This window comes from Aythya marila (assembly GCF_965140915.1).
Source record: "Aythya marila genome assembly, chromosome: 12".
NCBI lineage: Eukaryota > Metazoa > Chordata > Aves > Anseriformes > Anatidae > Aythya > Aythya marila.
In genome coordinates, this window is record NC_139053.1 from 12,197,987 (window position 1) to 12,215,618 (window position 17,632).

General features: G+C 37.5%; 1 protein-coding gene across 1 annotated transcript; it reads left to right on the forward strand.

Annotated features, from left to right (window-relative positions):
- The first annotated feature begins 2,765 nt into the window (after positions 1-2,765).
- On the forward strand, positions 2,766-16,733 carry NAE1 (NEDD8 activating enzyme E1 subunit 1). The gene is made up of 20 exons (XM_082770111.1): positions 2,766-2,876; positions 3,909-4,012; positions 4,103-4,163; positions 5,098-5,128; positions 5,719-5,790; positions 6,074-6,153; positions 7,308-7,417; positions 7,754-7,863; positions 8,424-8,486; positions 8,732-8,795; positions 9,810-9,901; positions 11,193-11,252; positions 11,338-11,471; positions 12,481-12,556; positions 12,901-12,940; positions 13,971-14,057; positions 15,093-15,185; positions 15,581-15,695; positions 15,767-15,816; positions 16,498-16,733. The coding sequence occupies exons 1-20, from the start codon at positions 2,821-2,823 to the stop codon at positions 16,605-16,607; spliced, it is 1,608 nt and encodes a 535-aa protein (XP_082626237.1). The 5' UTR covers positions 2,766-2,820; the 3' UTR covers positions 16,608-16,733.
- The last annotated feature ends 899 nt before the right edge of the window (positions 16,734-17,632 follow it).

A 17,632-nucleotide genomic window follows, 5' to 3' on the forward strand; every position in this document is an offset into this window, starting at 1 on the left:
CAGTAATTTTATTAGATCTAAGGGAACACCATCTGTAAATGCTACGTTTTGTAAAACATATTGATTTTCTTAAAGGCGGTAGCATGCAGAGATAAAGATCCTTCTATTGTGCAATCAAGCAAATGGAAGAAAAAAATCAATGAAAGCATTTTAAGTAACTTTTCTATTGTTGTACAGCCTTGTAAGAATTCGTTTCCTTTTTCAGGACCTTTCCACGAGAGTCAGCTTTAAAACCTTTGAGATTTATTGATTCAAGCTAAATCACTCAACAAGGGATGTAACCTGCTGTAAAGGTGTCCACAGAGCAGTTTTACAATGGCTTACTCAGATCCACTTCTCAATTTACTTCTGTCTAGCGTGATCTGCTGAGGTTGCTGAGCAGACCTGACACTCACACCAGGCCCTGATCCTGCTGGTGAGTCCGTGTGCCTAAATCCACACACGCAGGTCCTGCTGCAGTGGCACTGGGTTAAAACACTGCAGCTCTGTAGGACAGGTTGGCTGTAAGGAGGTGGGGGTGCTTCCCCTTATTCTGGTGTGGCTCTGTGGTGTGTCTGTAGGCAAACATGGTGACCAGACATGGGCAGGGTCAGTCAGATGCAAATAGTCTGGAAAGCTGTCCTAGATGGTGGGAAAAAATGAAGAAACAAACAAAAAAACAACTTTCCAATGAAAGGAAATGGAAGATGAATTTTGCATCTTAACAAAGCATAGAAGTTTGGGGAAAATTGCATCCAAGACAGAGAATGCCCAGTGACTGTTTTCAAGAGAAGCTTAAAAACTGCGGCTCAGACCTTGCTCTCAGGGCACCGTGCCAATGAAGTGGCCAAATGTCTACATGTGTTTGATACTGTTCAACACTTCCCCTTCATCTCCTTACATTCAAAACCACATAGATGGTTAAATATGTGTATTTCAAAGGGGGAATGACAAGAATAGCATATTCTTCCTGGCAGCGTGACAGGAAGTGGACTCCACATAATGGAAATTTTAATAGTTGGATTTAAGAAGGGTGAAAAAGAGGAGTGACAGTGCCTGAAAGATAAAACCTTCCTGAATAAAAATTTACCTATGAATTATAACAATATCAAATACATAGTTATTTATATACACAGTATTTAATATCCTCCCCCATTGATTTTTCTTTTTGAGGCAAAAATTAGGTTCTGCTTAAAGCTAGAGCAACACTGCTGCATAGACAGATACCAGATCATTCTGTAATCCTGATGTCTGTTGACACTGGCTATCTCCAATGAGAGCAACACACATTTGAACATCTTGCTGTGTGCCTACTCTATTTAATACATATGAATGTGTCAGATGTGCCGTTGGCTATTAACAAAATAAGCCAGAAATACAATCAGTTTGGACACAAGCTGCTAACCCTAGAGCCTTTGGAGTACAGAAGACAGGAGCAGACGAAGTGTTAAAACATTAATCACCCCCAGGCTTGCCTACACCTCAGGTTCTTGAGGGTATCTTGTTTATCCAGACAGCTCATCTCTCTTCTTACATTGCCATTACTAATGCTGCCAGTTTCCAAATCGGAGTTATACTATGGTGATATCTGTTCTGTATGTGAGAATTAAAGTCATTTGTAATGAATCCAAAAACTGCACAAAATACTTTAAATGTAACTATAAACTGGAGTGGGTAGTGCAACATCAAAAATCAAAAAACAGACTAATTCCAGATTTTTTTTCACTTTTTAGTACTTTATTAAAAAAAAAAAAGTGATTGCCTACAGTTTTTGATTTTTTGATTGATAACATATACATTACGTTTCAAATTTTATATTCTCAAATGTTTATTTGCAAATGTAAGAGCTTGACTAAAACATGGAAAAGAAGAGTTAAAAGAGGGCCAAGAGGAAAGAAGGTTTCCCTTTGGAATGACAGGCAAAGTGGCGCAGAAAAAGAGGAGCTGGGTACCTGGCCCCTAGGAGTTTCCCAGCCTTCACCTGTCATTTTTTGTTGGGACTCATCCCTGACTTTTAAAGCAGCTTTATGGCAGAACTCCAGAACAAACAAGGGACTACATTTTTGAACTGAGTCTGAAAGAGTAATTCTTCTAATTTATGGCTTGACCATTTGAAACCATATGACTGTAGCAGTTAGCAAGAACAGAACGAGCCCTACTAAATATTCCAACAGTCACTGGCACTTCAACAGAAGGAAGGATTTACTGCAACAGAGCAAACACACAGCCTGAGAAGTGAACTTTAGAGGAGGTGCTGTACATGGGAAAAAAAAAGAGGAAACACTGGAGTGCATCATAATGTCATTGGCAAGGTATATAACCCTAGGTTGTAATTGCACTGCTGTGTATTTTGTTCCAGTGGATAAATAGTACTAAATGTACTAAAGAGCAGCAGGATAAAAGTGTAATGTAACAGCTTCTGTAAGGTAACCGATACTGGAACAGTGCACATGTCTGGAGGCCTCTCTTGTTGGAATTTACTGACAAGTGTCGGTTGAAACGCTTAAAGATGTAAACGTTTTGTCTTTTTAGTATGATCTGTACTGATCCTATATGGAGACTTCCCTGACAGAAGCACACGGACACAGCTGACTCCGGCTTTTCCTATCAGAACACATTTTCTCTTCAATTGAGCAGCGGAGGGTGCCTCTCAGCCCCCGGCCTGACGAGGCAGACCCCCGCAGCGTTTTCGCCTTCGGGCTTCGACGCCAGCACGCCGTGAGGGGCAGGGCCGCCCCCGGTCGCCCCGCCGAGGCCTCCCCTCACGCCCGCCCCGTCACCGCCTCCGCGGGCCGCCTCCCGCCGCCCGGCCGCGCCTGCGCATCGCGGGAGCGGGCCGCCATGGCGCAGCCGGGCCGGGCCAGCCTGAAGGAGCAGCGATACGACCGGCAGCTCAGGTAGCGCCGCACCCGCACGGCCTCCGCGGGGCTCAGCCTCGGCCCTGCCTCGCCCCGCTTCTCGCCGCGGCCTGCAGCCGCCCCGGCGGCCCCGTTAGAGCGGCCGCGGCCCCTCGGCACGCGAGGGGCGGCCGCAGGGGATGTGCCCGCGGAGGGCAGGGGGCTGAGGCGGGGCTCGGGGGTCGAGGCGGGTGGCCGTGCCGCCGCCCTGCTGCCGAGGGAGCCTTCGTCGCGGCCCCGGGGAGCAGAGAGCAACCGAGTGGGCTGGGGAAAGGGCGGCTGAGGCTGCAACCAGCCCCGTCCTGGGGCGGGGCGAGCCTGGGTGGGTGGAATTCGCAGCGCCTTGCGCGCGGCTGGGAATCTCACAGAGGGTTTAATGCCTTCCTGTGTGTCTTCAGTAAGCTTTCTGCATGTGAGGAGAGTAAAATCCCAGCCAGTATGAGGTCGGGGGATTGTGAGTCAGGACAGCGGAGACACGGTTTCAACTTGAGGATTATTGATGTTTTAAGTGCATTGCCTAACCAAGCAACTCCTCCGGGCTGTTTGCCAAGCTGCCCGTACATTTCTGTGCCTTGCACCCCCTCAGATTATAGAATTACCTCATTTATAGTGCAACTTACAAAAAAGCATTCATTAAGTATGTCATTTACAGTGAAACTTAGAAAAAAGCATTCCGTTTTATTTTTTTCCCAAGGACAAACTTTACTTAAGGAGTGTTTTGACCAATTCTGTTTTTTAAAAAGCAAAGTATGTTGCAATAGGGAAGGGTGTGCACATTTGTCTGCTGCAGAGTGTAAGGACAGAGAAAATGAATCAGCAATAAAATAGACTTGTTCTTTAGATGCTTTGAGGTCTGTCACAGTTAGTTTTCTGAAAGAAAGTTTATTTTACTTGATGCTAGTTAGTCCTTCTCAATGGCAAATGGAAAATAGTGTGCTAGCCTCCGTTTGTGATCGTTCAGTTCTTTTTTTTTTTGATCACTTTACTATAGAAAATGAAACGCAGAGTGCTTCTGTTTATATCCCAATATAGATTGTGGGGTGATCATGGACAAGAAGCTCTAGAATCTGCCCATGTTTGTGTGATAAATGCAACGGCCACAGGAACTGAAATACTTAAAAACTTGGTGCTACCAGGTAAGTAAGTGTCAGTTCTATATTTGTGTTGTAGTATAGCTGATAAATACTGTGAATAACTAGGCATTATGAACTTATTTTTCCTTCAAGGTATTGGTTCATTTACGATTGTGGATGGAAATCGGGTCTCTGGAGAAGATGTTGGAAATAAGTAGGTTTGTTACTGGCTTCTTAACCAAATTGAGAACTAACAATTCCATAAGCAGTTTCATCTCCATGCTTTTAAAGTTACATAAAATTCTTCATAATGCTAAACCTCTATATTTTGCTCCAAGTCTTCCTCTTCTTTGATGTTTGCGATATATACAGCATATGTGATCAGCAAGTTGATGTTAGCTTTTACTTTTTTTCTTTAGCTGCTGTTATTGTACCTTATAGATCTATTTGCTTCATATGTCCGGTTTATAAAGGCAATGGTCTGCTCAGTATGAAAATATTTTTTAATAACTTGTTTGCTGTCCTCAAAACATGAATAAGATTTGCTTGCATTTCAGCATGGTTAAAGTTATTTTCCTTAGTGGCGTAACAATTGCGGTGACAAATTTTTTTATTAGTTTACCATTGTGAAACTGTGACTGATATTTCCTTAGTTTCCATAGCTTTGAAAGGTGTGCAGACGGGGATAGGATAAGAAACTTATTACAGATTAACAAGTTACTTTTTATCTGTAATAATTTTAGATAACTTTCTCTTACAGTTCAGGTACATACCCCAAAATACCTGTCTACTTGTCGGGTTAAATGTGGGGTAAGGATATTTTATTACACGAAGAAATGAGTACTAATGGCTCTTTAATGAGCCCAGTGAAAATGAATCTGTAGTATGATCCTGGCTTCTAGAGGAGTTTGGCATGTCTTATTTTTCAGATTGGTGGCTCAGGCAGTGAAAACCTTCCTTTACAATCTGATCATGAGGAGAACATAATAAGCAGGGAGGAGGAAAGCAGATTTAAAGGGGAAGATTCAGACTTTTTTTTTTAATACGAGAGTCAACAACATAACATGAAGCTACCTTCTGTAGTGCAGACTGTTTTTTTTTTTTTCAAAATTAAATGTTTTTCTTTTTTCTTCTTGTCTCCTTTTCAGTTTCTTCCTACAGAAAAGTCATATTGGTCAGGTAAGGATGTAATAAATGTCATTTTAAGTATATTGAAAGAATGAATATATTGAGTAAGTACTCAAATGTAGCGTTGTAATTAATGCCCAAAACATATGTATGGGTTAAAATCCCTGTATTCTTTAATTAAGACATTAATGTTTCATTCCTTGTAAATGAGAAGAAAAGCTCAGTTCTGGAAAAACTGAATGAAAAAAATAACAGGATCTGGTTAAGAATATCATTGGAAGTATAAAGTGGAAGAGAATTGCAGTTGGAGTAAGGCTCAGAACAGAGGGGTGAAGGAGCAGGGGGCAAGGAGGAATCACAAGGACAGAAGAATACAAAAAGCACGAGTAACTCCTACAAGTTCTCAAATGAACCTGGAAATTAATAAATAGCCTTCACATAACTTTTGTTTTGAAAGCATTACTAAAAATAGTTTTAAACAATTGTCTGCTATTATGGTATTTATTTTTTCTTTTGCAAACAGGGCATGGAAAATCTTAGCTTATGAAGAAGTTTGTTTACCATTTAGCATATGTAGTACTGATACACTATATAAACTGAGTTTCAAGAAATTAAATAACATCTTTATTGTTCCAAAACAGAGTCGTGCCCAGAGTGCCACTGAGCTTTTGCAGGAATTAAATAACGATGTTTCTGGAAACTTTGTGGAAGAGGTCTGTCTTAAATTATTTTATAGATTTTTTTTTTCCTTTATATTGTGAAGACTGTGAAATGGTAACTGTGTTGTGTTTGTAGTAATGCAATTTAAATAGCTTCATGATAAAATGACATTTGAAGAAGATGATTTTAATTTATTTGATAAAAGTTAATTCTAAGCATTATTTTGTAATTTCAATAATACTGTAGCTTTCACTGAATATTTTACATTTAGTGTTGAAGACTTTGTTATCAGAAATTCTTGTCATGTTTCCTGACATATTTCTCTCTACTGTTCAGAGTCCAGAAAAACTGCTAGACAATGACCCTTCCTTTTTCAATCGGTTTAACTTAGTGGTTGCAACACAACTACCAGAAAGGTAAAGAATCCATTCAAGTTGTTTCTTTTGTATTCATTCAGTGGTAAAAGCAGGTTTCAACTGCGGGTATGTTCTTGCAGGAAAACTTAGGCAAAACAAAAATCTTCCATTGTGAAGGAAAGTTATAATAAATGACTGCATTTTTCAACGGACCTTTCTATATGTTGATATGTAGTTGCAAATCTTGTTCAGATCCATGACTGACTTTTAGGTGCCTTCTCCTGTTTGTGTCAAGTACTCTTATGTAGTAGAAATTGCTTCTGGTCCAAAGTTGCTATAACAATTATTCCTATTATGTAAAACCTAATGGATAGCAGGGTCTGTGATACCTTTGGATTTTTGCAAATGTATTTTACGTTTTGTTGTTTATCATATCACTCGCTCTGTTTTACCTACATAATAATATTGCATAGATGAACTTCAGTAAGACGCAATGTTCTTGAATGTTTTTTTTAACCTCTGGTCTCTCATGCTGCCTTCCAGTAAAAAATACAACTGAAAAAATGACAGCTCTTGTAGCATCAAAATGCTTGGGGGAAAAGGACATGTTTCTGTTATTGTAGACAAGCTTCCTCCACAGGGGAAAGAGGTTGCTGGATAGATGAATTGTTGTATCTTGCTTTTGGAAGGAAGTAGCTGTTCATACTTCAATCATTCTCCTCCCACCCCCTGCCTGCTTACATAAAAGCAATAGCAATTAAGAACTGACGTGTTTCTTACTAAAGCGATCCTTGCATGCACACATTTGGGAATTAATTTCTTAAATGCTATTTAAAAACCTGATTTGACTTGCCTCTACTAGAGGTTAAGTTTGTCTGTGCAATAAACGTATCTAATGTGTTTTCTTCTTTCACAACTCATTGAAAAAAAAATTTTACTTAAGTAACATTCAGAGCATTGGGACAATAGTGTTAAATATGCGTAAGACAATGAATAATCATATGACCAGTCTATGTTAAATTCACATGTAAAATTAGTCTCCGTCAGAAGTTTGATCATATGTGCTTAAAATCATAATAATGATAATGGAATACTCATATAGAAAAATTCTTGTACAAGTTAACTCTTGTAGAAAAATTCTTATACAAGTAACTTTGTGGCTGTCGTTCTCTTATATATCTGAAAAACAAACAAACAAATGTTTTTCCTTACAGTACATTGCTACGTTTAGCTGAACTTCTCTGGAATTCTAATGTTCCTCTGCTGGTCTGTAGGACTTACGGACTGGTTGGTTACATGAGAGTCATCATCAAAGAACATCCAGGTTAGAGTTCTTTTTTTTGAGATCAAGATTTTTCTAAGTGTAAAGCTTCTAAATGTTATGTCACCTATTTCAACTTTATTTTGTGAGGTACTTAGTATTTGCTAAGTCTTCTATGGTTTGCAGTTCCTTACCAGCATTCTTTAAAAAATGCATAAAAACTATGGACTGCAATAGATAGTTTTGGAGGTTATCTTCTGACATTAAGCTTAGCCTATTATGAAACATGTTGAGAATTCAACAGTTAAACAAACAGGTGATGCACTGTGTTTGATGTATAGCTGTGTTTTGAGGGCTGAGCATAAAACTGTGAAATGCATCGTGTAACTTCTTTTGCAGTTGTTGAATCTCATCCTGACAATGCATTGGAAGATCTGAGACTGGACAAGCCATTTCCAGAACTGAGTGAACACATTCAGTCTTATGACTTGGATCATATGGACAAAAAGGTTGGTATGTGGTTTACACTATGGTCTCTAAGACACATGCAGGCACAAAACGGATTCTATGAAAACGCTTCTCAGCAGATGACTTCTTTGGTGTTGCATCTCATCTGAACAGAGGCAACAGGAGAATTAGTCACGAGGTACTGCTTTTGGCCCAGATATTAAAGTCTGTATTTCAACCTTAAGCAAGGGGAATGTCTTAAGATTACCGAAGGACAATTTGTCTTTAGATTGATTTCTCCCCTTCTCGCCTTCTTTATGATCAATTACGGCTTTACTGCTACAGAGCTTTGTGGTGTGGATATTTGTACATGATATTAAGTTTTGCTTTGGAAAAATATAGGAGAATTTGGCTCATCTACACTTGTGTTAAAGTAGAGGAATAACAATTTGTTTTATAGAATTTAGAGGGTCTTATTTCAGAATCAAAATCCAGAACATGTCCAGTGTTGTAAAATAGTAGAAAGGATATTACAAGTTTATAATGAAAATAAGTTCTTAATTCATTTCCTGTTTTTATCTCTTCTAAACTTTACAACAGTTTCTCTGCTTTTCAATTACAGGACCATAGCCACACTCCATGGATTGTGATTGTAGCCAAGTATCTAACAAAGTGGTTCAACGAGGTATGTTGCAAAACAGGATAAGTAATCAGTTTGTTGTTATTACTACTACTACACAGTTATTTTTTCTAAACCAGGTTATGATGTTGGCAATATGTTCAAAACAAGACGGAAGCATAAAAATATTACTAAGTGAAGTACAAATGAATGTATGTGAACCTTAACAGACTCCTAAAGTTTAGCAGTATGAACACCATGAGTTTAGTAGATATTTTTAAAACAAACTCTTTTTGTGGTTTTAAATTTAGAAAAGTGATCAATTGCCCAAGAGTTACAAAGAAAAAGAAGCCTTCAGACAACTGATTCGGCAAGGTAATACCTCCTAGGAGTGTTTCTTTTTTTAAACTGGCAGAAATATATAAGGCAATATTTGAAAAATAATCAGAAGTTCTCTCAGGGTTAAGTTTAAAAAAACAAACAAACAAAAAACCTGCTGACATATATGATGTGATTCTTTTGCTACATGATGATTTCATACCGATGGATCTTAAGAACCCTGATTTTGCTTATATAAATACATCATAACGGTGTTTTGTACTGTTCACTGTTTAAGATACAGTATGTTTTCATTTGTATGAGAGGAGAGGCATTGAGAAAATTCTGTTGAAAATGCTAATTATCAACATTGAAAGTGTGATAAAGAGGAAAGTGAGTGGCTTTTGACACTGACTTTTGAACTTGAAGTATTTATTTGTTCAGTTGGCCCACCAAATTGTTGGTAGTTGTTGCAGTCCTAAATGACTAGTCAAGAGAGAGATTATGTGGGCTACTGAATATAGTGTAGTCTGTGAACAGACTTCATTTATTCAGATTTTTAAATTTAATACCTCTTGCAGCTGCTAAAATTGAGACTTTTTTTTGAGATCTAGAAATATGTTGTATAATTAAAACATGATAGTTTAGGAATATCATCATTTAAAGATGACCTGTGTGTGAGCTGCTTCTAAGAGTGGTTCTGTTGTTTTCATCCCTAGTTTATGCTAGGGAACTGATCTGCTTGAAAAGTAGTGATGACCTTCGGTGAAGTTTTTAGTAGAGTCCTTTTCCTGATTGGAATTGCTGTATGAGTTCAAAAGCATAATGGGGCACCATAGCATAAGTGGCTCACATGCATGCGCACACATACAAAGATTGGGTGTGGGAAGGAGTGTTAAATTGCTTTTTAGTTTGATCAGTATATCCTGGTGATAATCCTTTTTTTGTTGATGTGTCATAATGCCACAGGGAGATCCAAAACCAATCTGTTCTGTTGGTAAGACCTAAATGATGAGATGTAATTCAAAGAATTGTGGTGTGTGTGTGTGTTTTTTTTTTTCCTTCAATAAGGTATCCTAAAGAATGAAAATGGGATCCCAGAAGATGAGGAAAACTTTGAAGAAGCTATAAAAAATGTGAACTCAGCATTAAATACTACAAAGGTAAAATAACCATTTAATATGATAAGCTTAAAGAAATTTCAAACACCTCATTTTTTCAGAACATACTCTTCTAGGACAAAATCTTTTGCAACATCGATATTGAAGTAAAATGGCATTAGTACAACCTGAAAATTGAAATTAAGTGCAATAAAATAGACCTAGACTAGGTGGCACTGTAGTTTATGAAAACTCCTAATTTTGCTTGTTCATGCAAGGAAGCTCCATTTCCTTCATGATGACTGGAATTTAAGTATAGAATGAGTCAGCAACCAGAGTTCATTAGCAGTGTATTGCTGTCTTAAACTTTTACAGTTTAATTTGTGGAGGAAAATCCAGTAGGTGGCCTGGTATAATTACACAGAATTAGTAGTCACGAGTGTGGATGATGTCCAATTTAAATACATTGCTAGGAGAAAGAGTGCTTGAAGTTACGCTATGTTGAAGCTGCTTACTACAGCACTTAATGCGTATAGAAGTTGGGCTGCAAAAGACTTCTGACTCAGGAAATTCAGAACTTTCCTCTTGGAGAAAGTATATGATATTCCTTTCATAAACTGATCAAGCCTAAAAATTTTAGAAGTGAGGTTTTTATTGTTGCCTGTATCTAATCCTGCAGTAACTCCTGGTTTAAAATTTACCTTAATCTGTCATCCATGATAAGCTGCAAAAGCTATGTGGAGTCAAATCACATTCTGTCAATCTTCATAGGTTACATTCCATTTTTATTTCAACTGTGCTGATACTTGTTTGGACATTCAAGCCTACCAAGAAGGCAGCAGGTAAAATTTTGTGCTGGCATCTGAGCTACTGTAGTCCACTTTCCAGGATATTACTGATTTATTTGAATTTGTGTCAGACTCTGAACTGCAGCAGTTACGGAGTCACTCTTGCTTCTGCAGGCTCCTCTTCACTTCCTAATTCTTTTTGGCTGCTCTGCCTCTCCTTGTTAGGACGGGCAGCTGCAACTGTTAATATCTTGTGCTGATGGTGTGACCGCTCTTTTTTTTTTTTTTTTTTTTTTTTAAAAAAAAAAAAAAAACTCTTTCACGTAAGAGATAAAAATATGGAAAAATTGTTTGTAATGGTCTTGATTAGAAGTAGGTGTCTTGTTCTCAGGCAGTGATATTTTTGAATGCATCTGAGAAGCACTGATGGCCAAAGGGTCAAGAAATGCTTTAGTACCAAACTCTGAGGTCACTTGGGTTGGATCCCCAGTGTAATGAGTATTGAGGTAATTGAAGAAGTTAAGTCTAGTAAATGGGGTATAAACCCAATTTATTTTTTTTTATAGATTCCAAGATGTATTGAAGAAATTTTTAATGATGATTGCTGCACAAATCTCACAGAGCAGGTAATGAGTAATTAAAGGTAGGAGTTAATTGTAGAAAAAGTGTTACAAATAACATGGTATACATAACTTTATTGTTCATTTGCAGTCACCCTCCTTCTGGGTTTTGGTTCGAGCTCTGAAGGAATTTGTGGCAAATGAAGGGCAAGGAAGCTTACCTGTCCGGGGCACTATTCCTGATATGATAGCAGACTCCAATAAATTTATCAGATTGCAAAATGTGTAAGTATCTGTATTTTCTATAAAAGCAACTAATAATACTAAAGGATGATGATTTCAGACCTGTGTTTAAAAAAAAAAAAAAAAAAAGAAAAGGGGGGGGATGAGGAGGGGCTGAGGAAACCCTGCAGCCTGGGCCTACCTGCTCCTGTCTGCAGCAAATACTATTTGTTATCTGGAACTAGGGCCTAACCCCGAGTCTTTCATACGTGCCAGTTTCCTGATGCTAGGTAGTAACAGATGACTTCTCTTCATTTCAAATCTAGTAAAGATGTTCTTACACACAGTGGATCCCATAGTCTATCTACTGCAGTCCAGAACATTTGCTTAAAGTAGATCACTGATTAAACACAGCCTCTTTATTTTCCTTAATATGATTGTCAGCCTGGTTACAGAAATTCAAGTTTCCTAGATAATTAATTCTAAATATGTAATTCTAATAAATCTCATTGGAAGGCATCACTCTGTAGATAAGCAAGGGCAATGACTTGGTGAATGAATATTAACTATAAATGCTAAGCAGCATCAGCATGGATCAAGATTTTAGGAAGGCCATCTTTGAAGGCATGTATCCTCACCATAAACTTACTATTCCTGTGCATCATGGATATTACGTAAATTATTGGGCCAAGAAGACTTTTTTTTTTTTTATTGCATTGTACTGTATTTTCAGAAACTCTTAAAATACTTCATGCCCAGTAAAGGATGCATACCTGCTGGTCTCATACTTTACTTAATCTTCTTCCAACTGTTAGTAATAGTGTTTTTTTATACGAACTGGTTTCTAGAATATTTATGCATGTAGCTTGTAAGTCATTTATTTAGTGAACAGTTCAGTTCTGCTGAGTTGTCATACAGGAATATGAGTGCGTCCATGATCTTCAGATAGCTTGCTTCCATTCATGGTGCATGTATCTTACATTTATAATATAAAGCAGGAGGAAATGGTCTTCTCTGTGAAGTCTAAGATGATAATTCTATCCTGTAATTAAGAATATTTTATTATTGACAGGTACCGTGAAAAAGCAAAGAAGGATATTGCTGCTGTGGGTAACCATGCTGCTAAATTGTTACAATCCCTAGGCAAGGTAATTACAAATGTAGGCCACTTGTGACAGGGCAGAAATACTTTTTTCCTGATACTCTGTAAAGAAATAAGTCAAGAGATGGATATGAAAAGAGAGCTGAATTATCTCATTCCCTTAAGTTCTAATGAGATTTAATATCTGTGGTCTGTTTTATTTTTATCACTTTTGATTTGGTCATATAAAATAAAAGCAAAATACATAAAGAGCTATATTATTTACAAGTTTAAGATAGCCCTTTTTACAAGAATGAGTAGGTAATATCACAGTGAATGTATTAGTATACCTGAAAACATGAATTGTCTGCTCATTGTATTGTACTGGAACCAGTGTATTTTCTGTTCTAGGCACCTGAGTCAATTTCAGAGAGAGAATTGAAATTGCTTTGTGAGTATGCTTGGATTCTATTTCAGTGTTTTGCAGATAATGTAATGCTAAACCAACAAAAAGCTTCCGAATGATAGCATAGCTATTAATTGTTAGCTCACGAGTTGAACTTTTCAGCCATGTGCTTAGCAGTTGCATTCATCATCTTCAGTGTAGAGAACATGCTCAGCATCTTCCAAAAGTGAGTCTGTAAAGGTTGGCTTTAGAAAAAGATGGAATATTTTTTTCAGGTCCACACAACAGGTAGTAGATAGCCTCTACTTTCTGTAATTATTATCTAATCACTGTCATACGTTCTATGATTCAGACTTCTGAGTGTAGTCTCCGTACATTTCTTGTAGTCTGAAAAGTTAAAACAATGATTCAGGGAATAGTACTGCTTATGGCAGTTAGGTTATGTTATGGATATATTCATGTCAATGGAGCAGCCTGAGTAAGTCTCCTCACAATGGATAGCTTTCCTGTAAGCATGTAGCCAAGAACATGCTGCATTTACATATCACTTGCTGGAATTTTTAAGCATCTCTTACAAGTTACTCATTTGTTTTCAGTGCCAGGTACACATTTTGAGTGCCAGGTGCTCATTGCGTTGGTTCATTGCAGTGATAGTGGAGGAGAACCTTTATTTGCTCATGGCTGTAGTTAAAATATTAATTGAGAATGTGTGAGACAGTGGTAGATACGGTGAAAGATAGAGTATCTGTGTTCATTTACAGCAGAAGCTGATGGTTGTAACTGATGACTTGCTGTAAAAGATGCACACACTGTGAGCTGTTACACGTAGCTGTTAGATAACACAAGAGTTATGCTTAGAATGTGGAAGCAAATATGCACAAAGTATTTCTGTAAAAATATAGACGTAAATGTAGTGTAATAGATGTTATCACTGCGGTACAAGAAGAAACAGATTGAAGACAAACTCATCGTTGTATTGTTTAACAGCGTTTTACAGATCAAAGATAAGATTTATAGATTTAGTAATTGATGATGCATTCAAGTCAGTAATGCTTGTCTTTCTGCATTTTCTTAGGCAGCAACTCAGCTTTTCTTCGAGTAGTGAGGTGTAGATCTCTGTCTGAAGAGTATGGTTTAAACACCTTTAACAAGGATGAAATAAGTAAGTACTCCTTTATGGCGTATACTTTAACTGTGTTTTCAACTTGAATGGTTTTGTTATGAGAAAGAATTGTATGTTAGATATACTATTTCAGTATGTAGTTTTATAATTCACCATCAATTAGAATTACATTTTTGTTAACTGTAGAATGTTGATTTCATTTTGATTTTTGAAAGTTCAAAAATGAAGTTACAGAGTAATGCATATTTCATATTTTTCCATTTTTTTTTTTATAGCACATACATAAAACGTCTTTCTTTAAACTTCTCCTTTTTTTCTATCCCTTTTATTTCTGACAGAAATGGAAAGGTGCTTTCACCTGACCAAAGATTTCATAATAATTATGCTGGCCTCTCTCAGTTCAGGTTTTTGTACGTGAATAAAGGGAAAATCTAGTTACATAACACTTTTTTTTTTTTTTGAACCTGCATAAATTAAAAAAAAAAAAAAAAGCTGGAAATACTTTTTATCATCACAACTTGTTTAAATGAAGCTCATAAAAGTTCTCTAAATGTTTTGGACAAAATGTATACGCGTTTATAAATGCAATATATATAGTTTGTACATGTATACATTTGGGAATATTGATAACTTCAGTAAAAGCTCCTTGAATTAGCTGATAATACCTTTTGAGACTTAGTTAATTTTTAGGAAAACTACTAAATTGTCTTAAGGGATTTAAGACCTGTTTTATAATTAGTCATAATTAAACGTAAGTGGCATGCGTTTCAAAGCCTAAAATTACAGCTAATGAGTATCCTATTTAACACAGCAGCTGTCAGAGTCGAAACATGAGTATCTTCACTGAACAGAAATTATACCAAATATATGAAACAGTTTTGTCAGGCACTCTGGAGTCAAAATCAACTATCTGCTAGATCAGTCGTTTACATTCTTGGTGGCAAACTTTCTTAACAACAGAAAAAAAACTAAGGGTTTTACAGTTTAAGTATGTGGGGAAATGCTTGATTTCAAGTAATTCAAACACTCTTTTTCTGTTTAATCTGTACCTGCTAACCACTTCTCTATTTTCAGTTTCCAATATGGATAACCCAGACAGTGAAGTAGTGCTGTACTTGATGCTACGGGCTGTTGATAGATTTTATAAGCAGCATGGGAGATACCCAGGTATGTTAATATCAGTTGTCGTCATAAGAGGTATGAAAATTCAATAGTTACTACAATACTAGTTACAAACTCCATATATAACATTTGTTGTTTTTTTTTTTTTCTTTATTAATGCAACTTCAAGATTGCAAAAATTAAACATTATTTTGGGGGGAAATTTAAAGAATTTAGATAAAATTGATACCATTGAAATGCATTGCATGGATTATGAGTTAATTCAACTATGCTGCAATTTGTCATTATCATGAGTAACATCAACAGAATTATTAAATATTATCTATTGCTATTAGTCTAATATATTAATCTACTTAGAATTTTTTTCTTCAGAAGAAAAATAATTAATTTTGAATGTGGTGTTAAAGCTACATGATGAAACAGTTTTATTTATTTTCCAGGTGTCTACAATTATCAGGTAGAAGATGATATTGGAAAACTGAAATCATGCCTTACAAGTTTCTTACAAGAACATGGATTGTCTGTAGTGGTGAAAGATGACTATGTTCATGAATTGTAAGTAAAATATTTTAAGAGTCACTTTGTAAAACTGACTTGGAAATACTAACTGTTACTTTGCTGTCTAGTTGTCGCTATGGAGCTGCTGAGCCACATGCTATTGCTGCCTTCATGGGAGGTAAGAATGCTATTGTATTTCCATAACTAACAAAGCAACCTGCAGTTGTACTTGCTTGAGTCAGAATCTTGCTGTTTTAATGACTTGGTATTGTCAGAGCAAAGACTGTAATTGTGGACTGTTGTCAAAGATGTAATAAAATTCTTCAGTTGTGGCTCCTCCTAGGAAGGGTTTAAAGTCAGTAAAAGAAACCAAGTAAACTTAAATAATCCCAGTAGATGCGTGGTTTTTTTGTTTGTTTGTTTGTTTTTGTTTTTGTTTGTTTTGTTTTTTTTTTTTTAGTTTTATTTAAAGGAATACTTATAGTAATTTTAAAAGGGAATATTTGCAATAATATTGAGTGTATTAGATTATTTTAAAGAAAAATGTGTACCATGTTAATTTTAGGTTAAGTAATGTTTAAATGTAATTAATCTTGACTGCTTACATTTTAATTATGTGTAGATACATGCACAGAGAAATTATATTTAGTAAAGTGTGTCTAAAGCTAGATTTGAAGCTTTTGAGGTAATGGCTTTCAGAGCCTCTTCTATATTGGGAAGTACTGAAAGACTTTTCTTTTAACTAGGAGTTGCAGCGAGCACTTCTCCAGCAATCCCAGTGCATACAGTTCTAGATTAAGAACATGCTTTTTAATGGATTTAAAGTATCACCTGCTAACTATATTATCTTATTTTGTAGGAGCTGCTGCTCAGGAGGTCATTAAAGTCATTACAGGACAATTTGTAATTTTTAATAACACCTATATTTACAGTGGAATGTCACAGACTTCAGCAACTTTCCAGCTGTAGAATAACCATCTCACATTTGTTGCCACCAGGCTGTGCTGCTGTGTTCTGTAAATACTGTGGTGGTTTGCCACTGACTGGACTGTTCTGTATTACCTGCAAAATTAAACTTCTTTTGTTTGTAATGATTTTATCTGTTGTTTGTTTTGTTTTGTTTTTCCCCCACTGAGGATAAATAAAATCATTCCCAATTCTCCTTTTTTTTTTTTTTTAAATCTAGGACTTTTTCTTACCTGTGTAAGAAAAAAATTTGTTTGCAGATTAAGTGGCATTTACAAATTAGTTTTCCTGGTTTGCAGCAGAGATGATTTTTTTTATTAAAGTTGCTAATCTGGTTGAGGGGGGGATGAGTTGCAAAAGGTTAAAAGAGGATGCAAGTGAGGGGAGACCTAGGGAAAGCTGTAGTGCCCTTTACTGAGCCAGTCTGAGGATGTTACGGGAAAGGGTTATGTTCAGAAATTACTTGTTTTGCTTCAGCTGTATTTATCTAGCATGAGATGGTCTCTCTCTCCCTCACTGTGTGTCTGGCAAATGTCGGGTAACAATTAACTGTATGCATTTCATGGTGTAGTTGTAGTTTCCCAAATGCTGATTACGGAAAGTGAGCTGCACTGCAAGCTGCTCTTCCCCTCTCCTTAGCCTAGAGGCACGCGGAGGTTCGGGTGGTGCTTGGGGACGGTTACGAGGGGCTGTCCGCCCTGCTGCGGCCGTGAGCGGCAGCTGGGGCCTGAGGCGAGCTGCCCGCGCCCTTGGGCGGGAAGAGCCCGCGCCGGGGCTGAGGGCGGCCGGCTCCTCGGGCTCCTCGCGCTCCTCAGGCCGCGGGGCCGGGCGGCGGGGCCGCCTTCGTGGCTGACAGGGCTCGGTGCCGCCGCCGGGCTGCAGGTAGCGAACGAACCCCTGCCCTTCTGCCCAGCTCCGGACAGCCCTCCCGCCCTCCAGCCGGCAGAAGAATGCTTCTGCGGTTCCATCCCTCGTTTGTTTGTTTTAATCCCGTATCCTTTATGTAGTCTCCACTTTTTATGTTCAGG

Excerpts from the sequence above, each read along its gene's own strand:
- NAE1 (XM_082770111.1), top strand. The coding sequence starts at position 2,821 with ATGGCGCAGCCGGGCCGGGCCAGCCTGAAGGAGCAGCGATACGACCGG. Across the intron at positions 4,164-5,097 it reads GGAGAAGATGTTGGAAATAA|TTTCTTCCTACAGAAAAGTC; the intron begins GTAGGTTTGTTA and ends TCTCCTTTTCAG. Across the intron at positions 15,186-15,580 it reads GCAGCATGGGAGATACCCAG|GTGTCTACAATTATCAGGTA; the intron begins GTATGTTAATAT and ends TTTATTTTCCAG.